Source organism: Athene noctua, chromosome 13 (assembly GCF_965140245.1).
Source record: "Athene noctua chromosome 13, bAthNoc1.hap1.1, whole genome shotgun sequence".
Taxonomy (NCBI): Eukaryota; Metazoa; Chordata; class Aves; order Strigiformes; family Strigidae; genus Athene; species Athene noctua.
The window spans coordinates 14,430,172-14,454,444 of NC_134049.1; the positions used below are offsets into that span (position 1 = coordinate 14,430,172).

At 41.6% G+C, this 24,273-nt stretch overlaps 2 protein-coding genes across 8 annotated transcripts in view; both read left to right on the forward strand.

The window, feature by feature from the left end:
• The first annotated feature begins 522 nt into the window (after positions 1–522).
• On the forward strand, positions 523–6,265 carry C13H15orf61 (chromosome 13 C15orf61 homolog). Of its 5 annotated transcripts, XR_012634487.1 has the most exons (5): positions 523–932; positions 2,747–2,902; positions 2,988–3,064; positions 4,159–4,235; positions 5,583–6,265. XR_012634487.1 is itself a non-coding variant. In XM_074917443.1 (3 exons), exons 1-2 carry the CDS (start codon positions 599–601, stop codon positions 2,872–2,874), a joined length of 462 nt encoding a protein of 153 aa, XP_074773544.1. In that variant the 5' UTR covers positions 523–598; the 3' UTR covers positions 2,875–2,902; positions 2,988–3,465. The 5 variants fall into 5 exon arrangements, 2 of the variants coding, with proteins under 2 accessions (XP_074773544.1, XP_074773543.1); XR_012634486.1 differs by having other exon boundaries at positions 2,747–3,064; positions 5,583–6,262; XR_012634488.1 differs by lacking the exon at positions 4,159–4,235 and having other exon boundaries at positions 5,583–6,257.
• Positions 6,266–13,418: 7,153 nt separating this feature from the next.
• Positions 13,419–24,273, forward strand: part of MAP2K5 (mitogen-activated protein kinase kinase 5) — a 140,265-nt gene continuing 129,410 nt past the window's right edge. For all 3 annotated transcript variants that reach the window (XM_074917412.1, XM_074917415.1, XM_074917416.1), the window contains exons 1-2: positions 13,419–13,651; positions 21,513–21,561. In XM_074917412.1, the coding sequence (XP_074773513.1) occupies positions 13,517–13,651; positions 21,513–21,561 (184 nt within the window). In that variant the 5' untranslated portion in view covers positions 13,419–13,516. The remainder of the gene's footprint in view (positions 13,652–21,512; positions 21,562–24,273) is intronic.

The following is a 24,273-nucleotide window of genomic DNA, read 5'->3' on the forward strand; positions in this document are numbered from 1 at the left end:
ACCGTACCATGGAATATTAGCTATAATTTAAAAATATTCCTCTTCGAAGGGGCCTAACACGTTCAAATAACTATTTTAAACCCGGTATCACTGTCAGATTTCACCCCGTAAAATCAGCGCGGCTTAACACATTTCTCCTGAGCGCACTTTAACTTGTCCGAGGCTGCAGCTGGGAGATGCGCCAGCAACACACCGAGCGCTCCCTCCCGTCACGCTGTAAGCAAAACCCTTTCTAAAACCCTCACTGCCCGATTCTTTGTGATATTCTCGCGCTTGCGTCCGCCCCTCTCCCGCTCTGCGCCGGGCAAGACGATCCAACTCCCCGCGCCCCCCGCCTGGCCCCCTCAGCGCGGGGAGCTCCGGCCTTGCACCCCGCGGCCCTGCCGGGGCCCTCCTCTCGGGGACCCGCCGCCCCGCCGCGCTCCCCCTCGCCCCGCCGCTGCCCGGGCGGGGGCCCGCCCCGGCCCCCCCAGGCCTGACCCCGCCGCCGCCGCCGCCCCTTCCCGCCCTCCGGCGCAGGCGCCGCGGTGGCGCAGGCGCGGGGGCCGGAGCCGTCGGTGCGGGCGGAGGGCGGGGGGGGCCGCGGTGGCCCCGCGGGATGCGGGCGCTGAGGCGGCTGCATGAGGCGGCCCTGGGGCTGCTGCTGTGGCGGGGGGCAGCGTCCGCGTCCCGCCCCGCCGCCTCGGAGGTGCTGAGCCAGCACCTGCGGCAGCGCGGCCTGCCCCACTGGACCTCGTACTGCGTCAAGTACAGCGCGGTGCGCAACGACCAGTTCGGCCTCTCCCACTTCAACTGGCGGGTGAACGGCGCCAACTACCACATCCTGCGCACCGGCTGCTTCCCCTTCATCAAGTACCACTGCTCCCGCGCCGCCCCGCAGGACCTGGCGCTACAGAACGCCGCCTTCACCGCTCTCAAGGTGCTCAACGCCGGTGAGTCCTGTCCCGGGACGGCTCCGCGGCCTCCCCTCAGCTTGCCCGGCCGGCCGTGAGGCGGGCGGCCGGCGCGCTCCTCGGCTCCTGCGTCCTCCGGCGGGAGGGGAGAGGGAGAGAGGGAGGGAGGGAGGGAGGGAGGGAGGGAGGGAGGGAGGGAGGGAAGGAGTGGGGGCTTGAGGCGGGCGCCCCCCCTCAGCCCCGCTCCGCGCCCCCCCTCAGCCCCGCTCCGCGCCCCCTCAGCTGAGGGAATCCGTTTTGAGGCGCCTCGGCGGTGTAAGAAAAGGCGGATGGGAAAACGCCCGAGCGTTCAGCCTGGGTGGGAACGCGGGGCTGCAGATCGATACTCTCGGGGGTTCTTATTGAGTTGGTGCTTCTCGGTCCAGTTGTGAGAGAGAAAAATTAAACCGCCTTAAAACAAACGCGCGGGCGCTTGTTGTTTAACCGCCTAACATCGGTTGGTATGGATCATTTTCCACCCAGAAACCTATGTTCTGTTTGCCGTGGATGAATTTCAGTCCTCTGAGCAAGGACATGAGCGCTAGATGAAGCGAGATGGTTTGTTTCCTAGAAAGCGCCTGGGCTAATTTTTTGCATCTTACATACAGGCAGTTTCTAATGTAGTGGAGGACTCGGACCACACTTGATCCTAAAGTGCTGCTGCAATATATAAATGCTTATAAGTAAATATGCTCTATCAGTACCTGATTAATGTAAAAATGGATATAGGTAAATGTTGAAATACATAATTATTCAAAACTTAGTATACGGATACAATACTTATTTAAATGGTGACAGTCACATTAACTGATTTCACCAGTTTCTTCTCTTCATATTTAATTTTAAAAAATAAATCTTACTGGTTTGCAAGTCTTCAGTGACTTTACAAAACCTGTCTACTAGTCTTCACTTTTTGATCTTTCTAACTGACATGGCGAGAAAATGTCATCACAAAGATTGATTTCTTAATAGTAACTTTAAACTTGAGTTTATTTTTCCCTCCACAGTCAGACCTTTCATCTGCCCTGTGTTCCTTGCAGCTACCCTGCATGTTTCCCATTTAATGACGGGCAAGCGTGACTAAAAAGTCAACTCCTCTCTCTTTTGAGAATCTAGCTTAAGCACTTGGATAACTTTAAGCATGTTAAATTCGGTGTTTCTGTACCTTTCTGAATTCAGAGCCTAATCCGTCTCTTTTTTTTTTTTTTTCCCCCCCCTATATTAAGTCAGATATTGTTGTCTGTAATAGATGGTTGACTTGGTAGTGCTAAAAATGATGGTGCTCTTTATATATACACCTTTTCTACTCATTCCAGCTTTCCTAGAGCTGGTAGTCTTGACTACTGATCAAATTTTCCCAAGAGCAGTTTCATGCTGATCTCTGAAGTCGCTGCCTATTTTCCTTCCTCTCTCTACTCTGATACACAGACAAACCCTGAGCTGATAACTTCCAGGGAGTTTGGTTTTTAGTGTTTGGATATATATGTTTTTTCTTTAATAGGTAGAAATCAGGCTGTATACATGCCCATGTTTCACTTCTTTCATACTGGTATCCTCCCATCTTCTTCTGTTAATTCCTTCTGCTTTTCTTAAGGTGCTTTCTGATTCTTGTGTGTTTCATACACAAGAAGGGTACTATGTACTGATAGCTGCTTGTAAGCATTTCATAAAGGCAAAATGTTAATAAGGCAGCCTTTACAGGAATGCTTTTCCTCTAGTTTCATTTTAGAGTCATTATTCTCTACTATTAATAGGTGGTTTTAATTTTCCTGGCTTGCTGTCTTTGTATGTAACATGTTTTTGTCTTTTCTTAGGCATCCCAACTTTACTATATGGAATTGGCTCCTGGTTCTTTGTCAGTGTCACAGAGACTGTTCATACAAGTCATGGCCCAGTTACTATTTATTTTCTAAATAAAGAAGATGAAGGCGCAATGTACTGAAATCATGCCCTCGAGTACCTGTCATTTGGTGGGTTTCTGTGTTACAGCTGCTACAAATATCTACTTTTGACTAAAAAGAACTGAAGGCAACTTTTTTTTTTTTTTTTTTACAGTGCATTATTTTACTTAACATGCTGTCTTCAGGAAGCTTCATGGACTTTTTGGTCATAAGAGATTTATTTTTGCAGAGGTCAGTAAAGTTGAAAAAGTAGAAGCCTTGGGAGAAGAATTAATATTTCTAAGGGTATTAGAATTTATAGAAATCAGTGACTAGTACTGCTGAACAAACGTGATAATTTAAAGAGATACATCTAACAATTTAAAGAACTGAATTGTAGCATGTGGGCAAGGAAACTGTGAATACACTAGACATTTTCAGAATGTCTCTGGAAAGATTAAGCTGCTTAGGTTTAGACTAAATATTTCATAATGCATTAATTGTCATAGTTGCAAGCACGTTGGAATGGATCCGTGGCACTGGCTATTCACCACTGCCTGGAGGACTCTGGAAAAATACCACCCTAAGTTAAAAATGGCTGTATCACATTTCTTCAAATTATATTTAAATAAAATATCTAAAATAACATCTTATGCTTGTATCTTTTGCAATTCTTGAACTCTAGATATCTGCATTATTTTTTTTTCTTTGGTTGCTTTATAGGTAAGTAACAAAACCTAAGTAATCTACAAGATTGTCCCTTGAGCTAATTTACAAATTGCTGGTATTTTTAATTAATGCAGGAGAGTGAGGAGAATACCACCCTCATTTTTTTGATGAAGAATAACCGATTTCTTCAGCTGTAACTGAACACAGCTGTAACAGGCACATATAATGATGGAATGGCAAATTCAGTTAGAAAACTGGGCAAAGAAAATCTTTTAGGGAATTATTTGGATAGTGGAAATATGGAATTATTGGATAGTAAGTTCAAACAACAGAAACACCTGTACAGGATATATTAACTGGTGCTTAGCGTTAGTGCCAACAAATAATGCTGTCTATTCCAAATCCCATGTCTGATGATGTAAGATTATTCCAGTTTTCATAAGTAGGAAGATAAATGTGAAATGGGTAGGTACTGTTTTTGGAGGGTAATCACTGTTCCTAAATAAATGATTATCAAGCTATGACTACAGTATAATTTCATCTAAATACTTTTTTACTTAGTTCCAGATAATGGAACTGTTTCCCACTTAATGAAGCAATACGTGTGTTTTTTCTAAAAGCAACACTAAATAACACTTTAATCAGAGAATTGCTTGCACTGTTCTATTTAATTTCAGAGAATATTCTTGATGCAAGTTAAATGGGTCTCAAAGATGAAGTGACGGTATTATAAGAAGCCTCATTAATAATAAAAGTGAGTGCTAGCATTTTTCTAGAACTGTTTTTTGCTGTATTGGATAAAGTTAAATAACTGCACCTCATAAGTTTAAAGTCAAATACTGCTCATTCATTGCCATGGATCTTGTCAATATCTTGCTGTAAAGGTTTAGTCTCAACAGAAAGTTGATAAAGTGGTTTTTAATTACCAGACTATAAATACAGCTCTTCATTGGAGTTGCACCTTCACTCGCTGCAGCTTGTTTGATTTCTGATAATGTGTACTGCTGACTTTGCTTACCTGTTTTTCAATAAATGCAGGCAACATGACTCCTTGTCCATACAGTGATGGGCAAGTCTCCTTAGAGAACATCTTTGACAAACTACCCTATTGATTACTGCAATTCTGTGCTGCTTGCAGCATTAAATAGAGACTTGATTTCTTGTTCAATGATCTCACTGTGTAACAATTAAGCAAATGTAATATTTTCTTGTATTACATGAAAATCAATAGACCTCTTGCTCTTATGAAGTTGATCATGCTAAAGGATGAACTAGAAGATGTCTGAGGGCAGAGTGCAAATATAGTATCACTCATTCATTTTGTTAAGGCTTGTATGTGACCTCTTACAGTACTTAACAGGGAAAATACACTATTTATAAGGAAAAACACTTGAGTTACTAAACCATGAGAAAAATAATTTTCAAGTATAAATATAAATCTACTTGCTTGTCCTCAACCAAAGGTAAAATACTTCTGGCTTTTATGCTGGCTTTGCTATGAATACCTACTTCTTAGTGTCTTTTTTTATCACTTCTCCTAAATTTTGGCCTGAACACGTGGTGGAAATGTTGAGGGCCAAGGAGATTCATACCATCTTGTCTCCAAAATTTCTGTAAGGCTTGGGGGAACATGGGAAGGGCAAGGATGAGCATGCAGAGTGTTATTCTCTGCTGAGCCTTTGCTGCTTTACCTTTCTAATCCCCAGCATCATAATCTCTCGCCTAGTGGCAGTCAGCTCCTAAAGGGACACTCCAGTTATGAGGAGAGCAGGGTTTTCTGCCACGGAGAAGTCCAAATGCTTGAACTAAAGAGTGTCCCTGAAGCGGGCTTCAAAGATGAGCTTCTAGCAGTTTAATTGCCAAAGATGCATTATTGCATGTGTAGCACCTAACTGCTCTCCCTTGCCTGTAAAATGCTTGCAGGTTATCTTGTAACCCTGTTGCTTTGTCAGACAAACTTGTAGGGAACCAGGCGTTGTTAATATCTCTGGTCTAGGATAGATAACTTGTAATTGTTTTAATCAGCAGTTTCCTTTTTGTATGTATTATGCATATGTTGTGTATGCAACATATACTAATGTCAATACCTATTTTTTTGTAGATGATTGAACTCCACAACGACCTTTCTAACTTTTTACAGATTTGATCTGTGCCATCTCCATTTGAAATAAAGTGTAGTTTACCTTGGAAGTCTTGCCTTAATCATCTCTTTACTGTATTCAAGAATGATGTTTAAATGAGTGAGAAATGACATAAAAAGGTAGAGAGCTTTGTTTCACCTCAGTTAACAACTCCCTCAGATAAATGAAACCTTAGTCTAAACCTGGAGGATCAGGTAGCTACTTCTTGTAGCAGTCTTTTTAAACAGTAATGACTACTGGGGGCATCTTAACCTAAACGAGCGCTTAGCATTACATCTTACCTAGGTCAATGGTCTCAGGTATCTGAGTTAAACTGTGTTACTGTAAATTAATGGAAAATGTAACTGCGCTTTGCTGAAAGATCAATGTCCAATAAAGGCTGCACAATCAAATCTTGTTGCAATGATTGAAGTCCTTAATTGCCTTTCAAAGATAAGGTGGTAATCAACATAGGTTTAACTGATCTTTTTTACCAGTTCAATTACATGCTAATGACTACAGCCAAGTCAGGATCTTTAACTACTTATTAAATCTTACGTTTGTTGTGAAAAATTACTTAAGCCACACAATCGATAAAACCCAGGTCTTAATTACTATATTTCACTTTTATACCTTTTTGTATGTTTGACAAATGTTTCACTAGAGACTCTGTAGCACTAATGATAGTACCCCAAGAAATACTGTTTTCTGTTACTGTCTGCTCCTCCAAATTGTGATAACACGTGGGTGTTTTTATGTTTAATAAAGCTTTGTAACTAGTAATGTGAACATGGCAGCTCGTACTTAAATATTTTTCACACATAATAGTGCTCCTTTTGTCACTGGAAGGTGTACTACTTGTTCACCTTCAGGTGGACCCAGTTTCAATGTGAATTTCTTAACTTTTTTCCCAATGTAAATTAATATTAGATTTAGATACTAGCAAGGATTGATATTCCCAATTGTTTATGATTAGTACTCTCACATTGCCTCAAAAGTAAGTCGCTGTGTCCCCTTCTTGATCTCCTTTCTTTCCCTGGAGTGATATCTAGTGCTTTTCTCCAGTCTTCAGAGAAACCTGGAGCCAAGTGACCTTTTATTGACTTAAGAAGAAGTTAGATCCATCCTTAATGTGCTTTGTGTGGTTGACCTGCTGTAATTCTGAGTGCGTAGTAGCATTAGGTAGAATCTTTTGGGTTTTTTCTTTGGTTTTGCATATTTATGCTTTTCGTGCAAAAGTTGGCAGGCATGAACAGATCTCACTTTTTCTCAAGACTCCTGCAAGTTAGAGCAGCAGTTTATCAAATTTAACAACAGAACTACCTGACGAAGTGATGTACCTGTGCTTGCATGCCAGTGTGAGCTTCCTTGTGGGCTTGCTTAGGCTTACCAGGCTCACTTGTGCTCAGGGAACAGCATGAATACTGAAAATCTGTAAAACGATAACTACATCAATAACCTCAGCCTTAATCAGAGTTGGTCATTTGAGAGAAACTGTCAGTCCTGTTTGAGCTCTTCTGGGAAAGTCCACTGGTATCAGCTAATTTACTTAAAAGTAGTTCCAGCTCAGCAGCAGTGAAGTAGGAAGGCGAGTTAATTACTCATCAACAGAAAGGCTACTTTTTTTTTTTTTTTTAAACTGCTGAGAGTAAAGAAGTTGGAGAAGGGAAGTGGAACGATGATACGGAACTTCTGGAGCTCCTACAGGACAATGGAGTGGAGGAAACGTTCATTCTCTGCCAAATGTATCGAGTAAATGAGAGACTTTAGCAAAAACAGTTTCAATGGAATAGGAGAGGTGGGGGGGTGGTCAGATGGCGAAGGATGGAGTTGGTAGGAAGGATGTCTAGAATAGGACAGAGTGGGCAACAAGTTTCTTGCCTCCGCCTGGTACTCTTCAGCTGCAAGTATTCTCAGACTTATTGATATTCCTTCCATTATTAATGCTTTCTGGAAAAGGAGATCGGGAATCCAGAGTTCATTCTGCAGTGTTAGTGCCTTTTGTCTTGGACACATATAAAACTTCTGATAAAACAGTATTTATTATAATCATTCTATAGGCAAGAAAAACAAAGAAGAAAAGTGTGAGTTGACTAAATAGACCCCTTTGAGAATCTAATAGCAGTAAAAAGATCCTTGGTGTCTAAATCTCTTTGCAAATCATAATTATAGATCTCTCTGATCTGTGTTGATCATTACTACTGAATGAAACTTAGGTATTTCTTGATAGTTGAATTCCCTTAAGGCCTCTGGTTTAGACCAACTTTGCCTGAAACAAAGGAGATTTTGCTTCACATATTATTTAATTTGGCCATTTAATTTAAATTGGCTCTTGCTGTAAATCCTTAATCATGTTCACCATAAAAAAGTAAGTTAATAATTCTGAGAGTTGTCTTGATTTCATTCCAAAATATACATATTTACAGAAGGAGCTGTCACATTATGCTTTCTTGGGCTGTATTGTTCAGTTTAAATACACCTAAGAAAAAGTGTCAGCTTTGGCATTACAGCAAGGGGAATGTAGAATAAAAATTGTCACGAATATATTCCAACTTTATTTAAAAGATTTTTGTTTTATTTCTAGAAAAGAGTAAGATGTTATTACTTTTTTTGTATTTAAGTCTTTTAAATAAAGTGTGTGTGCAGTAGAACACCGAAATTTGCATTAATTATGGGGACACTTGATGTCAGTTATTGACCTTTGTGAATTAGTAAGTGAATAAATGCAGCTGAAATAGAGGGCTAATGTATCACAAATATTTATTACTCATAGGTGGTGAGTGTAGTTTAACCTTAATTATTTATGCTAATACATCATAATGTTGTAGTAAACGCACTGTGACAAGTTTTTAGAAAGTAATGTCTGTGTAGCACAAGAGTTTTCTGCAGCAGACTCTAAGAGATCATGATTGTGTCTAAGTTATTATTAATATTTTCAGTGACAAAGCTATCTTATAAAAAAGTCATATATCTGTTCAGCATTTAAAATAATACGAAGGAAGTCCCTAAGGTTTGAAATGATGGAATACTCTGTTATAATTTAGCCAGTTTGGATGCAGTATGGTTGCTGTTTGCTTGGTAAGGCAGACTATAGACGGCTTAAAGTGATTTTAATAGCAATTGCATCACTTTAAGCACAGTTTATGAGCCCTGTTCTAATTCATTATAAAACCAATTTATTACTTTTGGTGATATTAATAATCCTAATAGAATTAAAACTGTAAAACATGATTAAAGGCAATCCTTCAGACAAAAAACCTGATCAAGGAAACTTTGCAGTTTAAAACGTAAATTTCAAAATAGACCACTTTTAAAGAATGCTTGAAATTTTTGAACACAATTATAAAATATTACAAAGTCAAGCCTGTTTTTATAACAAGAAGAAATGCCATTAGATATGACTGTTACATGCTTAGTGATTCATGGGCCTGGTTATATACATGCTTTGTGATATATGAATTATTTAGTGAGAAAAATCACAATAATTTTGTTGTTACTCAAGAATTTATAGGTTGACAGAAAAACAATTATGCAGCCCTTGAAGCTGGTCTGATGGGGTACAGTAACATCATTAACGATACACAGCCATTTTTGCTCAATCCAACTGGCATAGTTTAAGTTGTAATTTTTCAGTAATTGTGTATCATCTAGTCTTTAAAATATACATAAAACATGCTTGTAATCTGCTGTATTTCAAAATATGTTCATAATTTAAAGCAAGAACTAAACATTTAATAATTTAGCCTAAATTAAGTTTACTGTTGTGGGGTTTTGGGTTTTTTTTCAGTTCAGGATGAGTTTCCTGTAAGAAAGAGTTTTAAAGATCCATTTGAGGCCAGATTCTGCTCCCACTAAATTGAAAGTAAGATCATTTATTTCCTGATATTTGGTTCGTAAATAGTCATTTGCCTCATTCCAGAGAGCCTGTGCAAAGTGTTTCTGCCTGTTCAGGCCCGTGCAAAGGGACTGCAAGGGACAGTGGGAACGTATGGAAGGAAGCAAGACAGCCAGTTTTCTGCAAGTTTTAATGCAAGTTTTAAGGGAACTTAATCTATACATGTGTTGATCAAGCTGGTACACTTGGGTGATTCTTTCCTAGGAGATGCATTTTAGAGAAGAATATGTATAGAAAGCCTGGACACTGTTGACCTACTTCTTCCATAAGCCTAAGGGAATTCAGTTTGCTGCACTCACTGGCAATCTGAAGATGTGGGAAGGAAAAAAAAGGTGAATTTCACCATGATACATTATTTTATCAATGTGAAAAGTTACGTATTACTCTCTTTAAAAAAAAGACATGAAAATGTATGCTACTAAAGCAATGATCAGGTGCCCTTTTCTCTAGGAAATGAAGAGCTTGTCTTTTTTATTTATAATACCTATCTAGAAACTGGTACAGTGAGGAAGCAGAGATGATGAATTGAATTTAGTGAACCAAGGACTGGCATTTAGATTCTGATTCCTCTGAGTCTGTTTTATATACTGTATCTGAGTTACATGTAATATAGTACAGTACTGGTAATACAGTATTCCAAAACATCTTTAATAGTTAAAATGTTGACTGACATTTCGCACACGTAGTTAACAAATGTTACCTATGTAGTCTGTTACATGGTAAATGCACGGTGCTCCTATGTCATAGCTGGCCAAATTCTAGTAGTAATGAGGTTAATATTTCCCAGAGATGCTCAGTAGGAGCTGTATGAAAATGTTGGACATTCTGACTCTATCTTCAGCTTCTTTCCTGTGCCTTGTGTCCTTCTATCCAACGGTCTGAGCACAGGACGGGAGGAAATTAGTTTTGGATCCTCATGCTTGTTGTAGTGCACTTCAACTCCTGCTATGGCCTGGTGTAATTTGCATTAATTTACCTGCTTTTGTTTCCACTAAATACTTACAATGGGCATATTGTAAATGTTATTATAAAAATAGCACATAGCATATATGTAAAAAAAAAATGCCGTGTAAAAAGGACCGTGCATGTTCTAAGCACTGCATTTTTCGCCTGCATCAGCCTGATCCACTCCGGAGACTAAGCTCACACATCCCTCCACTGCCAGCAAGGAAAACCTCCCAGTGACAGGTCCTGGAACAGGAATATTCAAGAATAGGGCCAAGGGAGTCAGCTCTTTCCTCCCTCTTCTTTTTATGGAGTTTTGGTAGAGGGGCTCAAAACTTCATTATGATGTCTGTGGTAGTGAAAAGATAGAAAATGACTTGTGTTACATAACTTCTTTTGCCGTGGGAATTAGAGAGAGAAACAAGTAATGACTTATTTTCTTACTTTTTGTGGGCTTTGCACATTATCATGATAACCATGTTCCAGGCAATCAGTGGGGGACAGCATTTTTTCCATACCACTCACCGATACTCCTGAGAGATTCTGTCGCATGGCAAATCTAATCATTTTAGTATCCTTCTGTGTCAGCATTCTGCTTTACCTTGAAAACAAACATTTATTTTCTTTCTGTGGCCATCTCCAGATCTCCTCTCTCCTCCCTAACCACAATGGAAAGCAGCAGAGAGCAGCAGCAGACTGCCATAGACAGTTGTTCTTGTGCTTGTAGCATAAAACCAGCCTGGAAGTCTGTGGCACTGATGGAGGATATTTCCCCCATGCAAATAAAAACAGAATTTATAGAAGTCATGGGCTTCATGATCCTCCTGTAATTAAAGAACTGATATATTGTTCCTTTGCAGATTTTGAACGCTATTTCATTGTGGATAGACAATAACTTTGGATACGTCATTATAAATAGGAGATCCATGCATATTTCTTGCTGACAGCTTGTCATCTGGATTTAGTGGAGAAAATCAGTCTGCTTAATTTTTTTTTTTTTTTTTTCTGTGGCTTTCTGGAATTCTTGAACTTCCTGTGTCAAACTTTTTAAGAGGAGATTCTTGGGGCAGTCAAATACTGAACTTTAAGAATATTTTATGATACATATTAAAAAAATACCTGTGTTCTTGTTACACAGATTTTCCCCCAACATTGAGGAAAAATATAAGATTAGATTTTGGTGAAGTTCTGCTCTTATAGCAGAAATTCTGCAGGATGATAAAATAACTATTTGTTTCAAATGTTGGTGCAGTTAGAATGAAAATTTCTTATGAAACATGGGTTTTAAAGAAGTATGTAGCAAAAGCAAACCTGTATAAAGAAGCACATGCTTTATGTGCTGTGCCTCTTATGATATAAAAACCTTGAAGTTTGATTACAGCTGCATCATCACAAATCAGAATGGGGGATTAAGGTTATGATTAGCCCTGGAAAAGCTAAATAATATTTATGCAAATCTGGCAAATTGAGTTGGTTTTCCCCATAGTCTTGTAAATGAGAGAGACATTTTAGAAAAATTGCGTTTCTATAGAAATTCTATGATTTTGTATCCTATTCTTTAAAATTTAATAGAAATGAATCTGATTGAAATGAACCTGACTGAAAGGTATACAGGGACTGTAGGTAAAAGGTTCATTTGAACAGAAAGATGTCTGTGTGGGCAGCACCAATCCCTTAGATACTTAGGAGTTGAGGGTCTATTAATTTCTAGTGTAGGAACTAAATTATAAAGTTATTGAACAGAGAGAGAATTTATCTCTGCTAATGGCCATTGAAAGATCCTTTTTTTTTCTCAAGCTCAGACAAAGTAGAATTCTCATATGAGGAAGCTTGAAGATGTTTCAGGAATTAAATCAAATATACCTTCCATTTTTTCCCCCCTCTAAGTTGATAATATCACTCAAATAGTCCAGTTTGTCATAAATGATAATGTGAGAGATTGTAATAAAACGTCCAGATCAATAGCCAGCCTACCATGGGGATTAATGCTCTTCTCCCACTAAAAAGAACCGGAAAGTTTTGTGCTGCAGAGCTGTATGGAGCGGAGAGCCTTCCCTCTAACTTCTGTCAGGGAAAAAGCTTTTTTTTTGAAGGCTGAACATATATCATGGTTTGTGATTGTGGTACAGAGATTACATAGCTGTCATGCTCAAACTGATAACCATTCTTTTCTGCTACTGAGGATGCTGGATGTAAGCTTTTAACAGGGATTTCCTTTATCAGAGCTATGCTTTAAGGCAGACCGTGTTTTGAAACGGACCGGTTTTAGCTGTACCACTGACCAGACATGAAAAAACTCTGATGGAAGAATTTTACCCGGGAGTCTGTATCAAAGATACCTAGCTGAGTATTCTGTAATTTGGAGGAAAGAGTGAAGTAAGTATGTGACAGCTATTGGCAAAGCTGCTTAAAGCACGTTAATATAGATGTCTGGCTGTTCCAGTAATGGGCAGAGCACAGAGCAGCCCCGTTTCCAGTGCCCCACGCTACTGGTTTGCGTTGTGGTCCAGTGTTGGGGTCAGGGTAGGGGTCTCACCCCGAGGCGGAGAGCAGCGGGTTTGTCTGCACACGTGTTGGGGGGGGCGGGGGGGGAATGGAGACAAAAGCCCCGGGAGTTCTTACGGAGCAGCTGTCCCTGGAGGAGACTCCCAACTCTGTATTTTGGGAGCACTGGGGACCCTCTACACTTCTTAACTAAGACAGGAGTCCCAGCCTGGCTCTGATTTGCTGTCTCAACAGTGGTTTTCCTGTTAAAAGGAGACGGCATAACGGAAGGGAAAAAAAAATTATTAAAGCCAGTGTCTCTGCGCTGCCCCGCGAGCTGCCACAAGCGCCGGCGGCCCCCCTCCTCCTCCTCCCCCCAACATGGCGCCGCCTCCTCCTCCTCCTCCTCCTCTTGTCCCTCTTCCCGCCCCTCAGGTTTTGGTTCCGGGGCAGCGGGTCCTTCCTGCGGGCGGGGCGGGGCGGCGCAGGCCCGGCCCGGCTCGGCTCGGCTCGGCCCGGCCCGGCCCGGCTTACCTCCGCTCGGCTCGGCAGCCCCGGGTCCGCCGCAGCATGTGAGCCCGCGGGGCGGGGATGCTCTGGCTGCTCTGCGGCCCCTCCCGCGCCATGGAGAGCCAGGCGCTGGTGATCCGGATCAAGATCCCAGACGGAGGGGCCGTCGACTGGACCGTTCATTCGGCGTCTCAGCTGCTCTTTAGGGACGTGCTGGTGAGTCCCGGCAGGGAGGGCGGTACGGGGACACCCCCCTCCCCACCCCCTTTCCGTGCGGCTCCGGTAGCTCCGACCGGTCACCCGGGTCGGGTGGGGAAAGTGGTAATAAAAATCCTCCCTGGAAGGTGAAAGGTGTCTTTATTTATTATTTTTAATTTTTTTGTTTCTGTAGGGACGGGTTCTTTTTGTTGCCTCCTGTCTGCACTTGAAAGTTTTATTAGGAAAGTAATGCTGGTAGAGGCTGACAGAAATCGGGGGTCTGGGGCAGCGTCGTGCCCCTCGTGCCTTAGGGGAGGCGGTGCCGGTGCAGCAGCGCGGGGTGGATTTGCTCTCGTGCAGAGAAGCGTTTCCTTGCGGTGGAGCGGTCAGGGGGACCCGGTGGTCGCAGGCCCGTGGGCAGCTCTGAGGGCTTGGCTCTTCCAAGGGGCTGACCGTGAGGTAACGCCCCGCGCACGGCGTCCCCGGGCCTGTGCGCCTTGGCGTGATGGGCAGCGGGTCATGGGGCATTGCCTTAGGGTGATTTAAAAAGTTGATGTTTGTGGAAATGAGCGCCTGCCTGGCTTGGGCAGGGCGACGGACTCGTGAGCTGTAGCTGTACTTGCCTTCGCTGGTATTGCCCATTGCTGCACTATGGGTTTGTTGCATCTCCTTTGCCCCAAACTGCCCTCAAACCCTGCCTGCCTTATTTTCTCCCCCTCTGCACATCAAGGATACAAGAATCCTCTGTTTACTTAGAAATAGCGGTGGATACTTATCCAACTTACTGTTTCTCTTAATTGCATCCTTAGCCCACAGAAAAGTCTAATCCTTGTGTGCAGGTCATACTTATATTCTTCAGGATGCCCTCATCTTTCCTCATAACACATCTCTGCTAGACACTCCATGTGCCCCTATTTCTCTAAAAAAAAATCTTCCCATACCACAGATCACGTCCATATTTAATTTCTTCTGTTGTTATTAATATTGGAGAGAGATTCCACAGATCTCTTTTGACGTGTTATGATTTGCTGAGAAGACACATGGGGATTAAGGGATTGATTTGCTGGAAAATGTTCAATGTTGGGCCTGTAGAAGTTTGCGGGCCTGTAGAAGTTTGCAGAGGTAATTGAGGTGGATGGCAGATGTTCCAGGTTTCATTCTTTCTAACATTTAACGTTATCCAAGACTTTCTGTAGGTGGAGAAGAGGGACCAGAACTTTTGACAGGTCAGTGAAATTTTTGGGAGGAGCAGTTTCTCCTTGGAGATTGCTGTGAGTTTCCGGTGGTTACACAGCAAGCCTGGGACAACTCACTCCATCCTTCAAAAACAAGTGGTGCAAATCTGAGCCAGGTTTACTCCACATTCTGCTTCATGTTTTTCAGTATTTTCCCAAAATAAAGTGAGATAATCACTGATGTGTGGACTTTCGCTTGGCATTTTAGGATTATTGGAAATTTGAGTTTGGTTATATTACTTAAATAGAGAAATGCTGTCAGGATGAGTGAATGGCTTTAGAAAACCATTTTGCTTTTTAGTTTTCATCCTTAATGTTTCAGTAGAAAAACAGCAGGGCTATGTGGGCCTTAAACTTGAGCTTTCTAGTCTGTTTAACAAGTAGGTTGGAAAAAAGTGCTGTTGAAGCTTAAACTGTGTATGCACTAGAAACTGGAGCCCATAGTTTACTCTGAGCCTGTGGCCTTACAAGGGCACTGATCCTACAGGTGCTCCATGAAATCTTCATTTCAGGCAGCAGTGAGATCTGGGGACCTGTGTCTGAAGCTAGTGAGATCTTCAGGCAGCACAGCTGTAACTCAGTGATCAGACCATATCTTACACCTAGGACTCTGCACCTGCAGTTTCTGTTGAAGTTCCTGTAACTGCTCTGTCAGGTTGCAGCTGGAGCCAGTGTATGACTTTTTGAGCTGAAGTTAAAATGAACCTGTGTGTTCAGTTGTGATACAGTACAGACAGCGTGCCTTTTGGAGCCAGATCCCAAATAAGAAGTACAATAGTACGGCAGTTGAAGTAGCTCCAGTAGGCTCTACCTGCACTGATTTATTAGTTGTATCAGGGCAAAGTACTAAACTTGAGTCTAGTGAGATGCCCTGCTGCAAGGAGTTTGAGTAATTGCCTCCAGCATGTTGAGAAGGGAGCTTGACAGAGCCCTTGACATCTGAAGTGCTCTAAGAGCATTTGTGGTCAGTGGACAACGGGAGCTTGAGGAGCATCCAAAGTCATCAATGCCTGCAGTTAAACTCCAGTCACGTGGAACTGATGCTTCCTGAGAGCTGTGGCCACTCTGAAGTGTTAAAGAAGTGAAAGGGTAACAGAGGATGATGTGTCAGGCAAATCTCCAGCTTGTCTCAGGACTCCGCTTTTCACTGCTAATATGTTTAGGGAGGCAGTTATGTGGGGAATCTGTCACAGAATAAATCAAAATGGAGGGACTGTGATATAATGGGTCATGCCGAGCATTCTACGTACTGCCAGGTAGGCGGTTCCTGTGACCAGCAAGCCTTGAGTTCGCTCATACCAACCATCCCTGCTCAGAGGCCAAGAACTGCAAGCAGGCTTGGCTAATGCAACGCCCGTCTTGTTCTGCATCACTATTAAAGTTACTGAGGAAAGAGGTTTCTAATTCTTCCCTTTCCACATACAATTTTGATGCTCATCTTAGTTGTTTGTTTGCAGCTGTCTAGCAGATCTACTGGACTTTAAAAAATTTACTTCTCCAGTTGCGAGCAGGTTGAGCTTCCTGTTTCCTGGCAGTTTCTCCAGTCAGCAGATGATGTTGAAACATGGCAAGAGCATACATTGCTAGTTTTCTTACAGAATCCCAGTTTCTGTCGTTATGCTCACATTCAGCGATCACTGATGTTCCTCCCAAACTTCTGCAGTGGTTGTGTAGGACACTCTGTATGTTGAGGCAGCCACAGAACGTTTGGTGATGTCCATGGCCTATGCTGTAGGCACTTCTGCCCCAGCCAGGCACAGCTGCCAAAGCGAGGAGCGTACCCTTATGCAGTTGTTTGATGTAGCACAACAGAGTGCCGTGGAGAATGGCACCAGGTGGGTGACCGTGCGTGCTGGTCGCTATTCTGCGTGGTGCAGGTTGAAATCACAGCATTAACAATATTCTGAGAAGATGCAGCTGCTGCAGATCACCTGTTCTCTTCACCTAGCTCCTCTGCAGATGAAGGTCTGTCTCCAGCCATCTGCACACTGAATTATTTCCACCCACTGATAAAAGAATATGAATAGTTCCTGGGTTGAAATGTCCCAGCTCTTTGTTGGGTGAAAGCAGATAGATTTCTGTATCAGGTCACATCTGTGTTGGTGATGATAATTTCAGGTTATGCACTGTTAGACTGTTATGTTGAGTGTAGTGGTGACAGCAGTACCTCCATCCTAACTGGAAGTGTTGGATTGTGTGTGGTGAGTCAGTAGGTGATGACACATTGGTGGAAATCTCGGATGTGGGATTGACGGGCGCTATGACAGTGTTTGTCTGGGAGTGCAGCCATGCAGTAGTACCATTCCATGATTTTTGTTTTCCTGTCAAAAACTCTCTCTTGTGCACCGTGAAATCTTAAGAAGGAAGAAGTCTAATAAGGTCTGAACTGTCTCAAGGCCCTCATTTGTCTAGCTGATTGTGTTTCAGGAGGTGCCACCACAGTAGGCACATGCACTTAATTTATCTGATAACTACAGAAATTAAATGAAGTAAGGTTCCATACACTAAAGCGTGGTAGGTCTGGCACCACGTGTGTCTGGGGAGGGCAGGAGCAGGGCTGACTCAGGCTTCTGTTGTACTTGTGCCTTGGCTGTAATTTCCACTCCTCTGATAGGCAATTAGGGAGGGCTTATATGTTAGAGTATCAATTAAAGATAATGTGGAGAGTTGAGACATTTCCTGCTAAGGTAAATTACTAAATACTAATAATCCAGTCAGACTCCACTGTTTCCCTTACTGTCCATGTCTCTCTAAACTGAAGACATAGGGATGCAAGGTACCCCTTTTTTCTCAGCTCCTACTGTTGGGGGCACCATCAAGTTCTGAATAATCCCAGTTGTTTGCCCTGTTTAGCACTGATCTGGCTCTGCGTGGTGCTGTCCAGAGCACAGTGGGTGTGAGCCTGCTCTGGGTACCTGTGGTCTAAGGGGTTTGATGAGAAGTACCGTCTTGCTTTCAACTGCAGAAGCATGTTTGTTAGCCAGTTCCAAAATGCAGGTGCATACCCCCAGAACTCTAGCATTGGTGGGGACTGGGGGCTTGGGGGAGCCTTGAATTAGCTGCATAGTAAGGCTTATAAGGTAGGTCCCATGGTCTGCTTTGAATTAAGAAAGCCCCATAAAAATATCTTTGAGAATAGCAAAATTTTTTTTCAACATGATTTTGGTTAATTTAGCATCCTAGAAATGTGACCAGCCTTGTGAATACAAATGAGTGTAGCCTTGCAGGGTTTCAGGCTGGCATGCAAGATTATTTCCATCTTTTTTTCTTTTCAGAAAAGAAGCTGTGGTGTAGAGTCACCAAATATCCTGTCCGTAGCCATAGAATAACTTGTTGGAGGCAGGAGTCTGATGCTCACTGCAGTGGCTTACACGCTAAATGACACACTTCATATTTTTCATCTGCTCTAATTCTGTCTCTTGGAGGAGCCTTTACAGGTACTAAACTGGTGTTTAAACTGGAAAACCTGGTACCTGCAGGTTGGTGCTGGTGCTTGGCCTCAAGGCAATAGGATAGTGCTTGACCCATGGAAGCAATGTTCCTTGTATGCTTTAGGTTAGGCATTTTCTTGATTACTTTCCTAAACTAGCTGCTAAGAGCTGTTCTTCATAATGTCACTTTAAATATGTTCAGTGTATATCAGCTTTGCAGACCTGTAAGTTACCTGTAAACAGATTTATTTTAAAGGCACCATTAAAGGAATTACAGTGGGTTTATTTTTTTCATCAGGCTGTCTAGGTTCGTTTGCTTTGGCTGTCACTAGAGTATTTAAGCACTTGGTGTTAATTCAGGATAACTTCATGATGTCATACTGAGATAAAACAAATTTTAACTGAAACGGGGGTGAGGGCCATGGGTTCAATATTTGCAGTGTTGTTTAAAGCAGTGCTTTCACATTGTCTGCTTTCTCTCCCGAGAGACAAGTGCTCCACAGCTCTTCTAGAGAGCAGATTTGATGGAGTTCTTGTTTCAGCTGCTGTTCCCTGTTTTTTCTCCTCATTGTTAGTGGCTTTTCAGTTTTGTGAGATAAAATAGAAGCTATCATTTATGTGAGCCCACTTGAACAATGTCTACAAGTTGTAGTATTTTATTGTTTGTGATCCCTGTTTTGATAGTAGAAAATAATCACACATGCATAATCTCTTGAAATTTAGAGTAATCCTTTAATCTTGGGTCACTGAGAGGTCTGCTGAATGTTTGTGTATGGAAGTCTTATGTAGCTGGTGAAAATACTATGGTAACAACAGAGTAATGGTGTAATTTCCCTCCCTTCCACTCCCTACAAGGCTTGTTTTTTCTCAGATGCGTTGATTTAATTGAAATATTGAAAGTTGACCAGAGCAAAGTTTTTGTGGTTGTTGGTAGGGTTTTCTTTTCAACTATTTATTTATTGTAAGACAGAGTTATGGTACACGGTCCTTAATTTAATGTACTTGGTTATTACCTATGTTAAAGAAGTCCCAATATATAGAAAAAGTTATTCTGAAGTGGGGGGTGTGTGTGTAAAGAATTTATCATCACTGTTCCAGTGTTGTTGCAGCTTTGGGAGTCTTGGAGCTCTCCTAGAAGACATTTGGGGCCGTCAGAACTCTCTCCGTCTCAGTGCCATGCTTACATACCTCTTAAATACAGTTTTTAAAGACCCCAGAACTGGGTTCCTTTTCTGATACCAATTTTTAAATCCATTTCATGGAAGCATCTGTGTGACCACCTAAGAGCATTTTACAAGTGGCTTAAGTCTAACACAATTAAAGTGTGTTTGCTGAGGAATTTTCAATGTTTAACTAAATGGATTTAGGAATAATTAGTTAACAGTACAGTCTTCTGTTTAGGCAAGGCTTTAATTTCTTGTAGGGACAGAGGGTGCAGCTCGGCTGGCTTTTGACAGAGGACAGACAGACCTGTCAAACCCTGTAAGAAGTATTTAAATGGAAGAATTTTTGTTAATATGACAATGTTATGGGTTTTTTTTTCCTTTTTTTTGGCTCCACAGATTTACAATCTATATAATTAGGTAAGCTGTATTGCACATCTTTTGTGTACAATTAATAGTTTAAATTACATACTATTGATTTTTTTTTTTTTAGCATCTAAACCGAAAAGACAACATGAGAAGGTTTTAGAAATATTATTTGTTTCAGCTCTGTGGAAGTCTTTAGGTTGCTTTTGCCGCTTTCTGGTATTAATTGTGTCTCTTTAGCATTGCACAGAATGTTTAATTTCCTGGTTTTAGACTAAGCTAAAAACCAGAGAAAACAGAAGTGACAGGACAGTGATCACTAAAGCTTTGATATGGGGGGGGTGCTTAGCACCCTGAGATGCTCAGTGTATGTACTACAATAAATACTGTTGTTCATTAATTTCTAATCACTTCGTGACACTGTCAGTGGAGATATTGTCTGACATGAGAAATCAGGCAGCAGGAAGGAAAAAACCATGCTGTGCATTTATGCCGTGCCCTGACATGACATATTGCAGCCTCGCAAAGGCTGACAACAGCCCGTACACTGGGAGGCCGGGATGACTTCAGTCTGAGCAGCTGTTAGTCACTGAATTTTGAGTAAATGCTGCATGTAAAGGCTAAAAAAATTTAAAAGACCTCTCTTCCTCTTGGGTTAGTTGTACAGGAAAGGCTTGTATTGGCATAAAAATGCTGGTTTGGATCAGAGACGTGTAGCAGTTGGCGATGTTGGGTGTGTTTTGTGAGGGGCTAGTGTATGTGCAGCTCACATCTCCCCTCAGGAAGGCACCACGCGGCATCGTCGGAACGCCAGGGCTGGAGCCTGTCTTCTAGGTTAGTGCTTCCACTTCTTGGGGTGTTTGAACGTTATTTCTTCCAGGGCAGTCAGTGTATTTGAGTCTGTCTACCAAGTTTTGAAGACGTTTAAATTCTAATGAAGAACAACAAAGAACCCTCCAAACTTTGCAGCTCACATGGAGCGGAGCGCGTCGCAAAGGCACTGCGCTGCTTTCGAGGCAGCACCAGGAGCTCGGCGCAGCAGCTGGGTCCCGCTGCTTTCCCGGACCGTTGCGGAGTCAAAGCAACAAAAATTTGTTCAGTCTCACAGCTACTATTTGAATTCACGATGGCAGCCCTAAACCCATCCTGAGCTGTTGGTTGCCCTGTTGTTCTTGCAGGCAGGGCAGGGGTGGGAGCTGGGTGGTGAGGTTGCTCTGTGGTGGGAGGGAGGACCAGGACAGTTCTTTAGAGGTGAAGAGGAGGAATTGGGGTCACATAAGCAGAAAGACCGAGAGACAAAACATGCTTTCTTAAGTAAAAAGTCAGTCATAAACCTCTCTTTTTATGACTGACTTCAATGAGTTAGATGTGCATTTTTCTATAACCTACGGACAAAATCGATTCTTTAAACTTCAAGAGCAGACAGCACTGACTTGTTTGCGATTATGATTGAGTTATTGGTAAAAGTAAGTTTTCTTCAAGGTAATGTGGAAAGGAAGGAGAACAGCACCATGATTTGTACCAATTTGTGTTGTGCGCTAAAAAGTTTGTTATTTTGGGGCAGTGGTGAGTAGCAGGTCTTTAAGTCTTCAGCCTGCATCTGGGGAGTGATTAAGATGATTTACTCTAAGTCATCTCAGGCATTTCCCATTTGATATATAGCTAATTCTTCTTTACATTTTAGGATGTCATCGGTCAAGTTTTGCCAGATGCAACGACAACAGCATTTGAGTGTAAGTATGACTTGTATAAACTGTCTCCTTTATCACATTACAGGGCTGTCATTTTTTTAAATAAATAATGTTTACGTTCATTATATGTTACAGTTAAATATTTATGCATTAATGCAAGTTTAATGATGATACTGAACTAAGCAATATTTTATTATTTAATCACATCTTGAATGAGCATATTTCTACAATATAGCTTTAATTACCAGCATGACCTTACCATGCTCTTACTCCTCACTGCAATTATATTGCTTGAATTAAATGAAAAGTATAAAGTACCTGTAGGTTTAAGTTTTTAAAATTTTAATTCTTCATTGGAAGAAACCAAAAGAGCAGCAGCTTTTACAGAATGTGATACAACGTACAGATTTTGTACCAAATATAGCAGTGTTAGAAATTGATGTTTCCTTTTACTGGAACAAACGTTTGTTTTTTGCTGGAAGGCCTGCTGTGGCTTTAGTTTTCTTTTTTCCCTTCGGCTGGGCTCAAGCTAAATACACCATCTCTGTCTCCTGGGCGAGAGCAGGAGGTGTCAGTAGTTACTCAGCTTCAGCTCCTGGAGGAGGTAGGAGAGCTGCAGGAATGTGCAGCCTGGTTAGGCTTGGGCAGTAGTAGTCGCTTCTAAAAAGACATGTGGGTCTGGTTGAGAAGCTGGGAAAAGAGCTTCTGTGTAGGATCTGAGAAAGCTGTGGGTTGGGGTTGTCCATAATGGCACTTGCACCTCGTGAAGGTGGTTACATTCTGCTTTTAGGAATTTCTGCTTAGGAAAGCTCTTGGTGATTATGTTAGAGGAGATTTAGCCCTGTATCTGCTAATATCTATTTCAGTTCTGTGAACCCTGATTATTTTTATTTTTGGAGGGATTCCTATGGGATTTTACTACCTGGAGAGCAGTAAGCTGCAAAGGGGAGTCAAACATCTGTGTAGCAGGGGATAAGATACTGAGCTGGAGTTTTCTTCCAAGTGGAGTGGGCCCCTGCTATTCCCTTTTAATGTGTTTTTTTGGTTTTTTGTTTGTTTGTTTTATGTAAGTCTGTTTTCCTTTGATAGAGAAGAAATAGCAAGAAGCTGGAGGGGATTAGAAGTGTTGTATCAGTAAGGTAGTGATGCTGAAGGTGAGAGAGCAGATATGACAAGATAGGGCCTTGCATTCTTATTAGCATTTCTCTCCTTTTTAGAGCTTTATGGGTAATTCTACGTGTAGATAATCAAAGGAAACACTGCTTTATGATCCTTCAAGTACTATTTAGTGCTTTCCATTTTTCTTCTTGTGTGTTTGTGTTTACCTTTCCTAAAATACCAGAAACCTAAGAATGGAGGTTTTAAGTGTTATTTCCCTGTTCCCCTCAACATTTCTCCTGTCCTGCTTCTTAAAACAAGACTTTCTGCAGAGATCTGAGCACAACCAGACTCCAGACCTTGCCTTTTTCTTCTTTTTTTTTTTTATTTTTATGATTTGTTAATATCTTTTTTACGTACCTCCCACATCGCACATTAGCTTTGTTTGAACTTCATGCACCAGCAGCAGTCGCTGCAATCAGGGCAGTAGCCCATATTAATGGTACCATGTGTAGAACTTTCCTGGAAATACTTATTTCGTTGTGTCTTCTAACATCTGCTTCTGTGTTTTCAGTTCATGTCTCTAGTCTGTCATTTACATCTGCACAAAACCATTTCCCCTGCCATTTAACTGGCATCTAAAATATGTTATGTATATTGATGCGTGATGTTTCTGGTTACTTTTTTCATATCAAATGCCTAGATTTTAGTTCAAGCTTCTTTCTCACCTGCTTCATTGCTTCTTCAGATGTAGATAATTGCCATCCGGCGCAGGCTTCTCTAGTGTTTGTTTAGTTGTTGTTATCTACAGTTGTACCATCCATTGCGGCTCCTACCTGGGGCTGCACTTCTCCTCCTGTTGGACCTTTATGTGGAATTCACCACTGTATTACACATTGCTACAAATAAAATCACTAACAACATATGGCCTGTTATGATCCTTTTATCCAAACTCTGCCATTTTGTATATTTGTGACACACTGCAGATTTTGTGAAGATTGCTTCATAATATTTGTTTACCATCTGCTGCACTCTATTTGGTATCTTGTGAGGATTTCTTCCTCCATTTTAAGTGACATTAGCAAAATCCAGCCAGTACGTAGGGTTTTTTGGTTCTACTTTTGCTTCCCTAATGTGCTGGAAAATCGTATCGCTGTGCTCTAGGCAAGTAGAGAAGCCTGGAAATCTTTCGGAACCCTTGTGTCATCCTATCTAGCTAGTTTTTGGGGTGTGCCCACTTAAATGTCATGATAGGATGGCAAAGGATCTTTGCACAGATACAAGAAATTATATTTTTTTTTTTGTCTGTTTTTGCTCTTTACAAGCATTACCTGGCTATTTTAGATTTGGCTTTTTTAATGCCAGGTAACATTTTCTGCCTTTTCATCAACATATTTTTAATTTATTCTTTTTGTACCACCATCAGGCATTTCGCAGTTCTGAGAACTTCAGAGTTAATTTCTTAATAATTTGCAATAAATAATGTGTGATTATATTTTTGTTTTTATTTTAAAAACATTTTGCAAGTGGGGTCTAAGAGTTTTCCATCTTTTTTTCTTTTTCTGGTGGTCCTAGCTCAGTTCCCTCAGGCCAGGCTTGTTTAACAGTTTTTATCTCTGTATATTCATCTGTCACATGTTTGGCCTCTTCTGCATT

Excerpts from the sequence above, each read along its gene's own strand:
- C13H15orf61 (XM_074917442.1), top strand. The coding sequence starts at position 599 with ATGCGGGCGCTGAGGCGGCTGCATGAGGCGGCCCTGGGGCTGCTGCTG. Across the intron at positions 933-2,746 it reads TCTCAAGGTGCTCAACGCCG|GCATCCCAACTTTACTATAT; the intron begins GTGAGTCCTGTC and ends GTCTTTTCTTAG.